Below are 14,300 nucleotides of genomic sequence, written 5' to 3'. Positions count from 1 at the left end.
TTCGTACATGAGACGGCCCTAATCTGAGGATAAATGGTCAGGTGGATACTCCAAGATAAACCAAAGAAATGTAAAATTCATTTGAAGGATTATGTACCTTTGTCAATATATAGCGTGTATATGAAATTCTTTCTCAACATAGTGTCAAATACAAATTCAAAACATGACGTCTCTGTACTCATTTAAAGGCACACACATATTAATAATATAGTCTGTTATGGATTGAGTTGTGTCCCCCAAAGATGTGTGTCAAATTGGCTAGGCCATGATTCCCAGGATTGTGTGATTGTCCACCATTTTGTCATCTGATGTGATTTTCCTATGTTGTAAATCCTACTTCTATGATGTTAATGAGGCAGGATTAGAGACAGTTATGTTAATGAGGCAGGACTCAATCTACAAGATTAGTTTGTATCTTGAGCCAATCTTTTTTGAGATATAAAAGAGAGAAGCGAGCAGAAAGACAGAAGGACTTCCTACCACCAAGAAATAAGAGCCAGGAGCAGAGCGTGTCATTTGGACCTGAGGTCCCTGCACTGAGAAGCTCCTAGACTAGGGGAAGATTGATAACAAGGACCAGAGCCAACAGAGAGAGGAAGCCTTTCTCTAGAGCTGGCACCCTAAATTTAGACTTCTAGCCTCTTAAACTGCAAGAGAATAAACTTCTGTTTGTTAAAGCCATCCACTTGTGGTGTTTCTGTTATAGCAGCACTAGATAACTAAGACATGCACTATTATTGTTGTTGTTGTTAGGTGCCATCAAGTCGGTTCTGACTGATAGTGATGCTGTGTACAATACTGCCTAGTCCATCCTCACAGTCATTGCTATGTTTGAGCCCATTGTTGCAGCCACTGTGTCAGTCTATCTCCTTGAGGGTCTTTCTCTTTTTCACTGACCCTCTATCAAGCATGACGTCCTTCTCCAAAGACTGGTGCCTCCTAATATGTCCAAAGTACATGAGACGAAGTCTCCCCATACTTGCTTCTAAGGAGCATTCTGGCTGTACTTCTTCCAAAACAGATTTATTCATTCTTCTGGTAATCCATGCTATAAACAATATTCTTTGCCAACACCGTAATTCAAATGTATCAATTCTTCTTTGGTCTTCCTTATTCATTATCTGGCTTTTGTATGTGTATGAGGCAGTTGAAAATATGGCTTGGGTCAGGTGCACCTTAGTTCTCAAGGTAATATCTTTGCTTTTTTAACACTTTAAAGAGGTCTTTTACAGCAGATTTGACCAATACAATATGTCATTTGATTTCTTGACTGCTGCTTCCACGGGCATTCATTGTGGATCCAAGTAAAATGAAATCCTTGACAACTTCAATATTTTCTCCACTCGTCATGATGTTGCTAATTGGTCCAGTTGTAAGGATTTTTGTGTCCTTTATGTTAATTTATGATCCATACTGAAGGCCGTGGTCTTTGATCTTCATCAGTAAGTGCTTCAAGTCTTCTTCACTTTCAGCAAGAAAGGTTTTGTCATCTGCATATCACAGGTTGTTAATGAATCTTCTTCCAGTATACTGATGCACGTTCTTCTTCATATAGTCCAGCTTCTTGGATTATTTGCTCAGCATACAGATTAAATAAGTATGGTGAAAGGATACAACCCTGATGCACACCTTTCCTGATTTTAAACTGCATAATAACCCCTTGTTCTATTCCCATGACTGCCTCCTGGTCTATGTACAGGTTTCTCATGAGCACAATTAATGTTCTGGAATTCCCATTCTTCGCAATGTTATCCATAATTTGTTATGATCCACACACAATTGAATGCCTTTCTATAGTCAATAAAACACAGGAAACATCTTTCTGGTATTCTCTGCTTTCAGCCAAGATCCATCTGACGTCAGCAATGATACCCCTTGTTCCACATCCTCTACTGAATCCAGCCTGAGTTTCTGGCAGTTCCCTGTCAATATAGTGCTGTAACCAGTTTTGAATTATCTTCAGCAAAATTTTACTTGGGTATCATAATAATGATGTTGTTCAATAACTTCTACATTCTGTTGGATCACCTTTCTTTGAATAGGCACAGCTATGCATCTCTTCCAGTAAGTTGGCCAGGTAGCTGTCTTCCAGATTTCTTGCCATAGACAAGTGAGCACTTCCAATATTGCATCTGTTTGTTGAAATGTCTCAGTTGGTATTCCATCAATTCCAGGAGCCTTGTTTTTTGCCAATGCCTTTAGTGCAGCTTGGACTTCTTCCTTCAGTACCATCGGTTCTTGATCATATGCTACCTCTTGAAATAGTTTAATGTCTACCAATTCTTTTTGATAGAGTGGCTTTTTGTATTTCTTCCATCTTATTTTGATGCTTCCTGCATCATTCAATTTTTGCCCACCTAATCCTTCCATATTGCAACTTGAGGTTTGAATTTTTTCATCAGTTCTTTCAGCTTGAGAAATGCTAAATGTGTTCTTCCCTTTTAGTTTTCTTACTCCACGTCTTTGCACATTTCATTATACTTTACTTTGTCTTCTCCAGCCACCCTTTGAAATCTTCTATTCAGCTCTTTTACTTCATCATTTCTTCCGTTTGCTTTAGCTACTTTATGTTTAAGAGCAAATTTCAGAGTCTGACATCCATTTTGGTCTTTCCTTTCTTTTCTGTCTTTTTAATGAACTTTTGCTTTCTTCATGTATGATGTCCTTGATGTCCTCCCACAATTTGTCTGGTCTTTGATCATTAGTGTTCAATGTGTCAAATCTATTCTTGAGATGGTCTCTAAATTCAGGTGGGATATACTCAAGGTCATGCTTTGGCTCTTGTGGACTTGTTTTAATTTTCTTCAGCTTCAATTTGAACTTGTATCTGAGCAACAGATGGTCTTTTCCACATTCGGCCCCTGGCCTTGTTCTGACTGATGATATCGAGCTTCTCCATTGTCTCTTTCCACAGATGTAGTCAATTTGATTCCTGTGCAGTCCATCCGTCAAGGTTCATGTGTATAGCCACTGTTTGTGTTGTTGAAAACGGATATTTGCAATGAATAAGAAGTTGGTCTTGCAAAATTCTATCATGTGATCACTATCTTCTGTCACCAAGGCCATGTTTTCCAACTACTGATCCTTGTTCTTTATTTCCAAAAAGATAATTATCAATTCATCTTGATTGCATGTTTGATTAATGTCAGACTGCAGACGTTGGTAAGAATCTTCAATTTCTTCATCTTTGGCATTAGTAGTTAGTGTGTAAGTTTAAATACTAGTCATATTAACTATCTTCCTTGTAGATGTATGGATATTATCCTATCACTGACAACATTATATTTCAGGGTAGATCTTGAAGTGTTCTTTTTAGATGATGAATATGACACTATTCCTCTTCAATTTGTCATTCCCAGCCTAGAAGACCATCTGATTGTCCAAATCAAAATGGCCAATACCAGTCCATCTCAGCTCACTAATGCCTAAAATATTGATCTCTGTGTGTTCCATTTCATTTTTGACAATTTCCAATTTTCCTCGATTCATACTTTGTATATTTCACTTCTATTATTAATGGATGTTTGCAGCTGTTCCTTCTCACTTTGAGTTGTGCCACATCAGCAAGTGAAGGTCGTGAAAGCTTAACTCCATCCACATCATTAAGGTCGACTCAACGATGAGGAGGCAGCTCTTCCCCAGTCGTCTTTTGAGTGCCTTCCAGCCTGAAGGCCTCATCTTTCAGCACTATACCAGACAACGTTCTGCTGCTATCCATAGTTTTCACTGGCCAATTTTTTCAGAAGTAGATCGCCAGGTCCTTCTTCCCAGTCTCTTAGTCTGGAAGCTCTGCTGAAACTTGTCCACTATGGGTGACCCTGCTGGTATTTGAAATACCAGTGGCATAGCTTCCAGCATGACAGCAACACACAGGCCATTACAGCATGACAAACTGACAGACGAGGGGTGGTGCACTAATATACTTAGTTGAAAGGGCACTGGAATTAGAGTCATAATCTCTGGTTCTAAAATAGACTCTGATACTTTCTAATGATAGGACTTTGACCAAGTCACTTAGCCCTCTGAACTTCATAGAATTATTCAGTGTGAGGGTCTGAAACATGTCAGCAAACCAGCAAACTACAACCAACAGACCAAATCTGGCTGACAGCCTATTTTTGTAAATAAAGTCTTATTAGGACGCACCCATGCCTATTTGTTTACATATTGTCTATGGCTGCTTTTGCACTACAAAGGTGGAGTTAAGTAGTGGTGACAGATACTATATGGCCCATGACATGTAAAATATTTATTGTCTGGCCTTTTACGGACCATATGAGCTTATGGAATATATGATAATATATTATTTAATTTATTTAAAATGTCATAAAGTACTATTTGCTTATATGATCTCAGGCAGTCTTAGTGGATTGTACTTAAAGCAACTGGCATTTGGTTCAACTAGCTCTAAGAACTAGTTAAAAGTTCAATTTAAACAAAGGAAATAGCTTCCATGTCTCCCTTAGGCTGCATGGTATTATTAAGGTATTAGATGTTATCAATAAATATCTGTTGATTCTAATGCTACTACTGATCACCAAGAGATCTTCCTTAAGGAAAAAAAAATTAACTAATGCCTGATTAATAGGAAGTTGATAGAATTTATTTTTACAACTCAGATGTTCAAATTGAGATATCAGATATGCCAATCAGAACACCACTACACTTAATTGAACACTTAAATCCAATCTTTGATAAGTGCTTTTGCTTTAATCAGAGTTTACCTACATTTTCCAAGACCAGAATATAAGATACGGTGAATGAATGAAAAACCTATTGAGCTGACTTTTTCCTGAAAATAGTCTGCATAATATTATTAATTCTTTGTCAGTAACCATGGAGAGGAAAATTTTTTGAGAACCCAGTAAACAAATTTAATAATGTGACTGTTCTGGGCCAAAATAGATTTACTTAGCGTGTTCAAAAATAATTTTTTTCAGATATTCCCGAATTTCTTTCTCAATGGTAAGTGACATTAATCATTACTAAGTAATACTACTCTATCCTTAATGTCTTTCTAATTTTGGTTACGTAAAATTCATAAGTATGTAACAGATAAAAATATTTTTGAGGTATTAAATTAGTAGACTTTTATTCTCACTAATCCCTACCTCCAATTTGCCTCAATACTTCCAAATCAAAGAGAAGCTCAAAGGTCTCAGATCATAAAGTTTCAATCATTATGTAACAAGAATTCTCTTTCATTATTAACAGTCCAAGAAGCCTGAAGACCTAGGATTTAAAAACATTTTGCAGAAGTGGAAAGGAAAGCCCATCTTTTCTAGCCAGTTTGTAGCAGAGGGCGGGGGATGTGATATGGACAAGTGGAGGGAGTTCGATAGATTACAAAATACACCAGCGGTAGAGGGTCTGATTCTTCCTTTCCCATGAGGGCCTCGAAGGGGAGCTCACTGGGCACACAGCCCGTGTTTCAACAGAGAAGGCCTCAGATGGTTGAGAAGCCAGAGCAGCACGGTCAGCAAAAAGCAAAGGTTCAATCTTCATTCCCAGGTCACCCTTACTTCTACGTGGTGAATAGACCTGACTTGGAACCCTCCCCAGTGAGTGACAAGATGACACCATAGTAGCATCTGAAGGGCTACAAAAATCATGAGCTGAATGAAGAAAATGGCAGAAAGTCTACAGCAGCTCGGAGAGCCTAAGGAGGCCAAGTCATCAGAACGGAGCCCACAAGCCCCGAAGTAGCTGAGAAAGACATTAGCCAACTTTAGCAAACTTAAAGCCTCCACAGATGTTCGCATCAGTCACCTATTAATGTCTAAGGACTGGACCCAGCCATATCACACCTCAAAGAAAAATTGCAAAAGCCAATCTAAGGAGTATCAAGTGGTCAGCAACTCCCTTTCCTCCAGACCTCAAAACAGAGAACATAACGTCCTCCATAAATCCAGATGTCATCTCGGAGGAGAACAAAGGAGAAGGAGGGGGGCGAGGAATAAGAAGGATTGAGTAATTCTCTAAAGTACATTGAGCTAAAGCTAAAGAGACATTTTAAATTATTAGATCAGGTTAAATTTTAAATTACGTGGGGCTAAATTTAGTTTTCATTCCCACTGCTCAGCAGGCACAGTCCTCCTGAAGAAGATCAATTATGTTATATGGGAAAGCAACATTTGTTTGCACACCCAAATTGTAGTATGAATAAATTTGCAATCATGCTGCAATTGTATGGTTAGATCTAGAAGAAACATAGATGATAGTTTTACTTGGGGTCTAACAAATCTCTAAAACTAAAAGAGTTAGCTCTTCTCTGAATAGTTACATATTAGAGGCAGTGTGGGATAACGGAGGAAAATATATTAGAAGACAGATCAGAGTTCTGGCCCAACTGACTACTTAGTATCTGTGTAAATCACTGAAAAAGTCACTTAATCTCTAATCACAGTTTCCCAACAGATCTATCTTGGCTGATGTACTAGGATATTGCTAAAATATTGATCCCTTCTATCCTCAGGACAGCCAACGCAGATCCTGAAACAGCTGGGGTCCCAGTCCTGACATCTCTGGCTGCAAACAGCCGCTGATCACCCCAGTGTGCTATGCTATACGAATTATTTTTGAGTGTGTTGTAATACGAAAATTCTGGGGAATCACTGCCTCATATAAAGAATGAGGGAAGAGAAGGTGAACAGAATAGATGATGTCTGTAGTCCTTTTCATTGTACTTGTTCATGCTTCTATAAATGTAAGGGCAGTTGGTACTGGCACTGGTAAGAAGTATGTACCAGAACAGGTCCAAAGAAAGACCGGTAGTCACACATGCTGACAATAATAATTCTAGGTTTCAAGTTTTGGTAGCCTACTAAGTGCCGAGCAATGGTCAAGATACTTTTATATATGGCCTTATTAGTTCTCACCACAATAGTAAATATTATAATCATCTCTCTGAGGTAATAATAATATGAACCCCAATCACAAAAGGGTCACAGAAGTTTCCACAAAACCAATCCGAGAAAATAATCCCTGCACTTATTTTAAAAAAATCTGATTGTCCCCAAGCTCTTTCTTAGAAGAAATGAATGAAAAGACAGGTGTCATTCTTCTCAGATAACCAGTATTTTTTTTACGGTTGGTTCACCAAGAATTTACATAAGGCCATGATCGCAAGAAAATTAGGAAGGAGCCTCTTGACTGCTCTAGGATTCAAAGGCAAAATCAAAGTTACCTATGTGAGCGATTAAAAATGTGCCTCCATCTTGCAGCAACCTGTTTTGTTATAAATAAATTAATTTAAAAATCAATTCCTAGAGTAACGATTAAAGATGGTAAGCGGTCAATAATTACTGCAATTCCCACACATAAATGAGCCTATTCTTTTCAATGTAAGTAAAAAGCTTTTCAAGGTGAATTCCTCAAACCTGTTGAGCATTTTTGTTTGAATATGAAAGCCTCCTTTTGCTTTTCTATTTCCTTCCCCTAAAATTTGCTCATTTATAGCAATAAAGGATGTAATGCATGCAGTACTGATCTGTTAACCATTTTGAAATTGAAGTTAGCCTTTATGGACTTCCAAGATTTTTCTGTTCAATGAGATTGCAGAGGTTTTAACACTTCTGCACAAAAGAAGGAAATGCAATGTTCTTGTTAGTGAGTCAATCATTCACTGATTTGGATGGGAATATAACTCGACAAATGGTTAACACACTTGGCTGTTAACCACAAGGTTGAAGGTTAGAGTCCACCCAGAGGCATCTCGGAAGAAAAGCCTGGCGATCTACTTCTGAAAAATCAGCCATAGAAAACTTTATGGAGCGCAGTTCTACTCTGACACACCTGGGGTGGCCATGAGTCAGAATTAACTCAAGGGCAAATTTTACTGTTACTGGTAAGAAGTATGTACCAGAACACGTCCAAAGAAAGAATGGTGATCACACACGTTGACAATAATAATTTTAGCTTTTGAGTATTGGTAGCCTACCAAGTGCCAAACAATAGTAGAGATCATTTCATATATGGCCTCATTAATTCTCACCACAATAACCCTCAAAAGTAAATATTATTATTATCACTCTAGGGTAAAATGGCTGGAATTTCTCTGGCTACACTCCAAGAAGAGGTTTTTAGCCATCATCCTCCAATATCTAGCTATATTTCTAATAGTTGAAGCATTCACAGCACCAGAAATCTATACTGTATGCATCTCAAATTCTCAGAAGGGTAACTAGACCTGCAGTAAAATTTTGCTTTCTGTGAGCAAAGACTGCCATCTTGTGGCTATTGTACATACAACAAAATTACAATTATTCCATGGAACCAAAAGTTATTGTTTCCTTTTGCTCATTAGAATTTTGCAACTACATTCTTGCATCGGTAGACACAGAAGCACACACACACACAGTCCGGTGTTGCTTATTATTAAAAGGCTAAACTTTCCTTTAGGTTTGTTTTTAAATCTCACTTAAAAGTGCCAGTGTCTTCCAAACATCTGAAAAGAGAAAATGCCTCTTCACTGTTCTAAGTACTCATCCACTCAGTCTTTAAGTCAGTGCATTATATCTCGGTAAACCTTCTTTACCTAATCCTTGAGTATCTCTTAATTTAAAAAAGGAGGTATAGTGAGACCTTTCTGATGGAATTTCCAGATGCATTCGATTTTACAGCAATTTTTTATGAATGCTAGGCTTAGAGAACACTTCCATTCCTTTCCAACACTTCCATCCCATGCTAGCCTTTATTCCTGGAATCAGTTGTAGGCTAGTCAGAGCTTGACTGAGGGATTCTGTGGTTCAGCTGCTCTGTGTATCCCCAAAGATGAAGCCTTCTTGCAATTTTTTAGCCAGCTGTGCTCCAGCAGGAGCCCTGGTGGCACAGTGGTTAGGAGCTCAGGCTGCTAACCAAAAGGTCAGCAGTTCGAATCCACCAGCCGCTCCTTGGGAACCCTTTGAGGCACTTCTACTCTGTCCTGTAGGATCACTGTTAGTCTCAACTTGGCAGCAACGAGTTTGGTTTGGCTGGTGCTCCAGTGATCATGAGATCAACTTTATAAAAAGATCTATGTGGTGTGATGATACCTTAAGGCACCCAAGGAGTACTTTCACTCCTTCCCCTCAGTAAACACCCACCACCTAGTCTGCTAACCTTAAATTCTGCAATTAAACAAATTCTTCTATTTAAGGCCCTTAATTCCTATTAGAATTGAAATAGGTGAAGTATAGTATGCATACGTCAATAATTATTTTTTAAACCAAAATACTTTCCAGGTCTAGGAAAAAATAATGAGACAGAGTAATTGAATGCAACGTGGGAGTCTCAAAACTACTGAGGAGGAGGAGTTCAGGACTCGACAATAAGGGGTCTTGAATGAGTATGTAAAAGAATAAATGAAAGAGTGAGTGAATATGAATGGAGGATATTTTTAGAAAAACAGCTTCACAGTGTTGCCCAGGCCAACCTGGCTGAATGTGTGGTCATACTGAAACATAAACTTTGTATCCACGGAAATGACTGGCACAAAGTCAGTCTTTAAATATTTATTGAATGGATAGATGAACAAGGAAGCAATGGAATAAATTAGAAAATTGCATCAAAAACTACTGAGCACATTCAGTCAATAAATACGTTTTTATTCTGTGTTAGGCAATATGGAGGTTGGTTGGTATGTATTCATTCTAGAAAGGCAGGCAGACAAGTAACCAAAAATAATAATAAATGATGGTAAGTGCTATGAAGGAAAAATCTTACACTTCCACAGACACCGAGCAATATAATGTGGTGGGAGTAGGAGGGCGGGGAAACTTGGGAGCCCATTTTGTGCCCACATACATTCTCATAAACAAATGCTGCTGCAGTTTCCTTTTATTTCTACATGTGCCTATAGTCGCAAATTGAAGAAAAATTAATCTTTCAGAGATGACTAACTTTTTCCTTCAAGGTACTCTGTAGTGCCCTGAATAAGCACCAAACTGAAGATTCTTGCACACATAAAGGATTTTACAACCTCTGTTGAATGAGGCATTCATGGATAGGCCAGCAAGTAACTTCGATGCTATGACTGCATATGTATAAAATCCCTAACACAGGGCCAGAAATCCCATAAGTAGTTGTATCTTTGGATTAAGACATTTCTCAGGTGTGTTCCTCAAAGTCCTAGCCCCGGGTTGTTAATGTATGTTACTCAAGGAGAAAAGAAGGTCAGATAAGTTTGGGAAATGCCGAATTGAACAAAATTGTGCTGGTTGTCTTTATGCAGGACTTCGCAGAGCCTTTAATAGGCTAACATCTTTGTGAATCTCCAAGAGGATGTTCTCAAAGTTAATGACCATAGCACCCTTTTCTTGAAAAGTCCTTCTAGGGACTAGTTTACCATGAAACACACCTTTGGAATTCTGGAAATACAAATGTTTTTGTCTGGGATACAGGCTGGAATAAGGGTAAAATGTAATTCATTAGTATTCATAATTGTTTTAGTACATTCAATTAATCAAATGATCTGCCTTTTTTGTGAGACACTCTGAGGCAATAGAACACTAGACAAATCAATTTCATTAGAAGAAAGGAGGAAAAGTGCAGGTGTAGGGAAGGCTCCAGTACAGTGCTGATCCTAGAGGGCCTGGATATAGTCTGCACGGAGCACTAAGGGTGAGGGGTGGGAATAGCCAAATGTGTGATAGACCAGATCTCCTCCAGCTGGTTTTACTCTTGTTAAGGCAGGTTGAATGTTGACCCCATCACCAACACACAAAATCTCCTTTCCTTTTTCATTTTGCTCATTCATCTAGACAAGTGGATGGCATGGAACAGTTAAAAAGGTTATCTATCACCTACAGTGAGTAATTTACCACCCTTGGAGCCCTGGTGGCCTAGTGATTAAGAGCTTGGCTGCTAACCAAGAGGTCAGCAGTTCAAATCTACCAGAAGCTCCTTGGAAACTCTATGGGGCAGTTCTACTCTGTCCTATAGGATCACTGTGAGTCAGAATTGACTCAGTGGCAATGGGTTTTTTAGATAGTTTAGTTCTTCTCTCTAAACTTCTAAGCACTCTCATCACTAATAATACAAGATCTGGAGCAAGAGTACAAAGACAGGTACACAAATCCTAATTATGTAAAAATGATAAATCAAACTAAGAAAATGCTAGATAAAATATATTCTATTCACTCATCTTGATAAATATACCTGCACAATCACTAGGAGGCCAGGTCTGAATTTTGATTTGCGGAGCTTGGAGTTCTACACTGACCCACAGACGGGGAGTCAGCCTCTGGCCCCTCATCTTCCCACCTCCAGCTCTGTCATGCACAGTGAAGGGTCGCCCACACTCAGGTGTGTGCACCTGAGCTCGCACAGGTGATCTCTGTCCATGCTTTCTGCAAACTCCGCCCCTTAGACTCATGATGCTGAGGGGTCTGCTCTCAGGAGGAAGTACCTGAGGAACAGGACTTGGAAGCGCACTCTGAGCTCTTTGGGCAGGAAATTCCAGTGTATCCTGAGGATGGTGCAGACTGTGAGCGGGCACATCACCTGACCCTCCTTGTCCTGTGAGAAGGGTGCAGCTGGAGGAGGGCCAAAGCTAGACAGGTCTCAGGTGGATCTAAGGAGCATTTAGAATTGAAAATAAAACTTGTATGGAAATGACACTTAAAAGCTGCAATCTTTGCAGCTGAGGGGGTTGGGAACATTTCTTATTTGCATTTAACTACTTCTGAAAGACTCTAGTCAACTTTTCTTCTTGTTCTCCAAGGTAAGATTATTTTCCCTTTGGCATTAAAAGGGAAACTAGATCAGCTGTGTGGAAAACCAAAAACGATGTATTTTATCAACTTCAAACTTGTCCCAAGGCTTTCTCTCACACTGTGTTAAATAATAGAAGTCTTTTAGTTGAATTTCTTTGTGTGTAGCATATGCTGGGCGACATTATGCCAGCATCTTGCTCTAAGCAGCGAAATGTTCTTCATAAAAGTACTAAGATCCAGAGCATCATTCTGTAGGGAAGGAGCACAGAACTGCAGCAGCTTGAAACCACATAGAAATGGTGCTTCTGAAATCTAATTGTAAAAACACATTGCAACAAACCAGGGGGAAATATTTAGAATTATAGAACGAAACAACAATAACAAAAGAAGCAGAAAAAGAGGGAAGAAGGGAGGAGGAAAGGAGAGAAGGAGGTAGGGAAGAAACTTTGTATATTAAAAAGAACAGCGGCCATGGAGTTAACTTCAACTCACGGTGACCCCATTGTGTGTCAGAGTAGAACTGTGCTCCATAGGGTTTTCAGTGGCTAATTTTTTGGAAGTAGATTGCCAGACTTTTTTCCAAGGCATCTCTGGGTGGGTTCAAACCTCCAGCCTTTTGATTGGCTGCCAAGTGTGTTAACCTTAACCATTTGTATCACCATAATGTTTGATTCTAATGTCTATAGAATCAAAGCAATGATGTTTTTGGTTTCCTAGCGTTCCCTCTGCAAGCTGATCTATATATTCATTTCCCCTTGACAGCTGACATCCTTTAAAGGTGGGATTATAAACAGATGTGTTGTGGGCCAAGGCAATAACTATGTCTGTAGTAACACATGGTTGTGTTCTTTACCCCAAGGATTCTGGAGCTTCAGCAGAATGGTGACATGGACATCCTGAAGCACAAATGGTGGCCTAAGAATGGCCAGTGTGACCTGTATTCCTCAGTGGACACAAAGCAGAAAGGAGGTGCCCTGGACATAAAGAGCTTTGCAGGGGTTTTTTGTATCCTGGCTGCTGGGATTGTCCTCTCCTGCTTTATAGCCATGCTGGAGACGTGGTGGAACAAGAGGAAGGGCTCCCGGGTCCCATCAAAAGAGGTACTTGATTGAGAGCTTCCTCTCTAAGTTGAACCAACAAACAGGCTGTATTTCCAGGGAGGATAAACACAGGGAAGAGGATAATGAGTTGGGGGTAGTTCATGGGAAATTATTTCTTCTTTCTTTGAAGATTGAAAAAAAATCGTGAAATGTAAAAATTGATAAGACAAATGCCAATGTCCACTTTAGGACAGCTAGCTAAATGAAGAGGAAACTATAGTGTTCTAAAGACTGACAAATTCATATGTTACACAGGGCCTTGAAATTCTCCCAGATCTCAGGATAGATTTTAATCCAGCAATTTTTAAAGGCTCTGATTTCTTTGACCAATTCGCAAAGATGCTTACCATCTTATTTCAGTTGTTTGCCTGGAGATAAACTGCCTGTGTCTCTAAGACTGGTACCCTAAGAAATGCAATACTAGAATTAAATAATCGGAATTTTCTCTTTGCCACAAGTGGCTGTTTCCCTTTATCTACATGTAAACCTATTAAAAATGATCATATGTTTTTGGCTCTTGGATGGCCCAAACTTACCAAACCCACATTGTACAATCACCCAGAATTCAATGTTTATCCTTCACTCAGGACTCAGCTTGATTCCAGAACCATATTCATTTTTTTCAAAAGCTTTGAAAGGAAAACTGCAAAATTACACATAATACCTCTTTTTAAAGAGTCACGTGCCTTGTTTTCACCAAAAATTATGAGATCTATAAATTATCAGAGAAAATCCAAAGTTTAACTATTTGATTCATTTATCTTATTTCCACTAGAGCAAAAAGGTGACAATATTTTAAAAAGTGAAATCATACCACTAAAACGTAACAAACTGAGATGAAAAAACAGCCTGAATTTGCTGAATGATTTGATTTGATGGATAGTTTCAAAGAAGGACAATTTTAATAGTCACTGTAACTTGAACTTTGGGTAACTAAGTGATGCCTGGCCAGGATCCTCAGAGGAACTGCTTTAAGCATAAATCAAAGTGACTTCTCATTTACATATGAATGTTTGCATGCTAGTGTGACCTTTCAACCATTGTTTTCTAAAATAGTCTAAGAATTCCTTCCTACCACCTTATTTATATTCAGAATTGTTCAGCACTATTTTTAAGGGAAAGCTTGGCTTAGCAAAGATAAATTTTAGACTTCTACCTGTTTGAATGATCACAAATTCTAAATTAGTGGAGTATGAGTTAAAAATTACTCAGGTTTTATTGTAGTGTTTGCTTTGTGGAACAAGCTTTGGGGATCTATGTTGACATTGATTCAATGCAAACAACCACATTAATGCAACATTGTAGCTGAGACTTCGTATTCTCAAAAATCTGGAAATTAAGGACTCCCCAAACTCCTTATATTTTGAATTACTATATATGATATTAAACTTTTGCATTATTATATCTGTTGATGGATGACTACATTACAGTTGCTGTGGGAACCATAAAATTATATCTCTCAATCCTCTAAAGTCTCAGTGATAATATTGCATTAATGGATATTTTT

The 14,300-nt window shown here is 38.7% G+C and overlaps 1 protein-coding gene across 2 annotated transcripts in view; it reads left to right on the top strand.

Annotated features, from left to right (window-relative positions):
- Positions 1-14,300, top strand: part of GRID2 (glutamate ionotropic receptor delta type subunit 2) — a 1,665,223-nt gene that overhangs the window by 1,647,356 nt on the left and 3,567 nt on the right. For both annotated transcript variants that reach the window (XM_012558631.2, XM_004387023.3), the window contains one exon: positions 12,553-12,793. In XM_012558631.2, coding sequence (XP_012414085.1) covers positions 12,553-12,793 — 241 coding nt within the window. The remainder of the gene's footprint in view (positions 1-12,552; positions 12,794-14,300) is intronic.

Source organism: Trichechus manatus, unplaced genomic scaffold (genome assembly GCF_000243295.1).
Source record: "Trichechus manatus latirostris isolate Lorelei unplaced genomic scaffold, TriManLat1.0 scaffold00178, whole genome shotgun sequence".
In the NCBI taxonomy this organism is placed as follows: domain Eukaryota; kingdom Metazoa; phylum Chordata; class Mammalia; order Sirenia; family Trichechidae; genus Trichechus; species Trichechus manatus.
The sequence above is the reverse complement of the archived record's forward strand: the minus strand, read 5'-3'. Positions and strand labels throughout refer to the sequence as shown.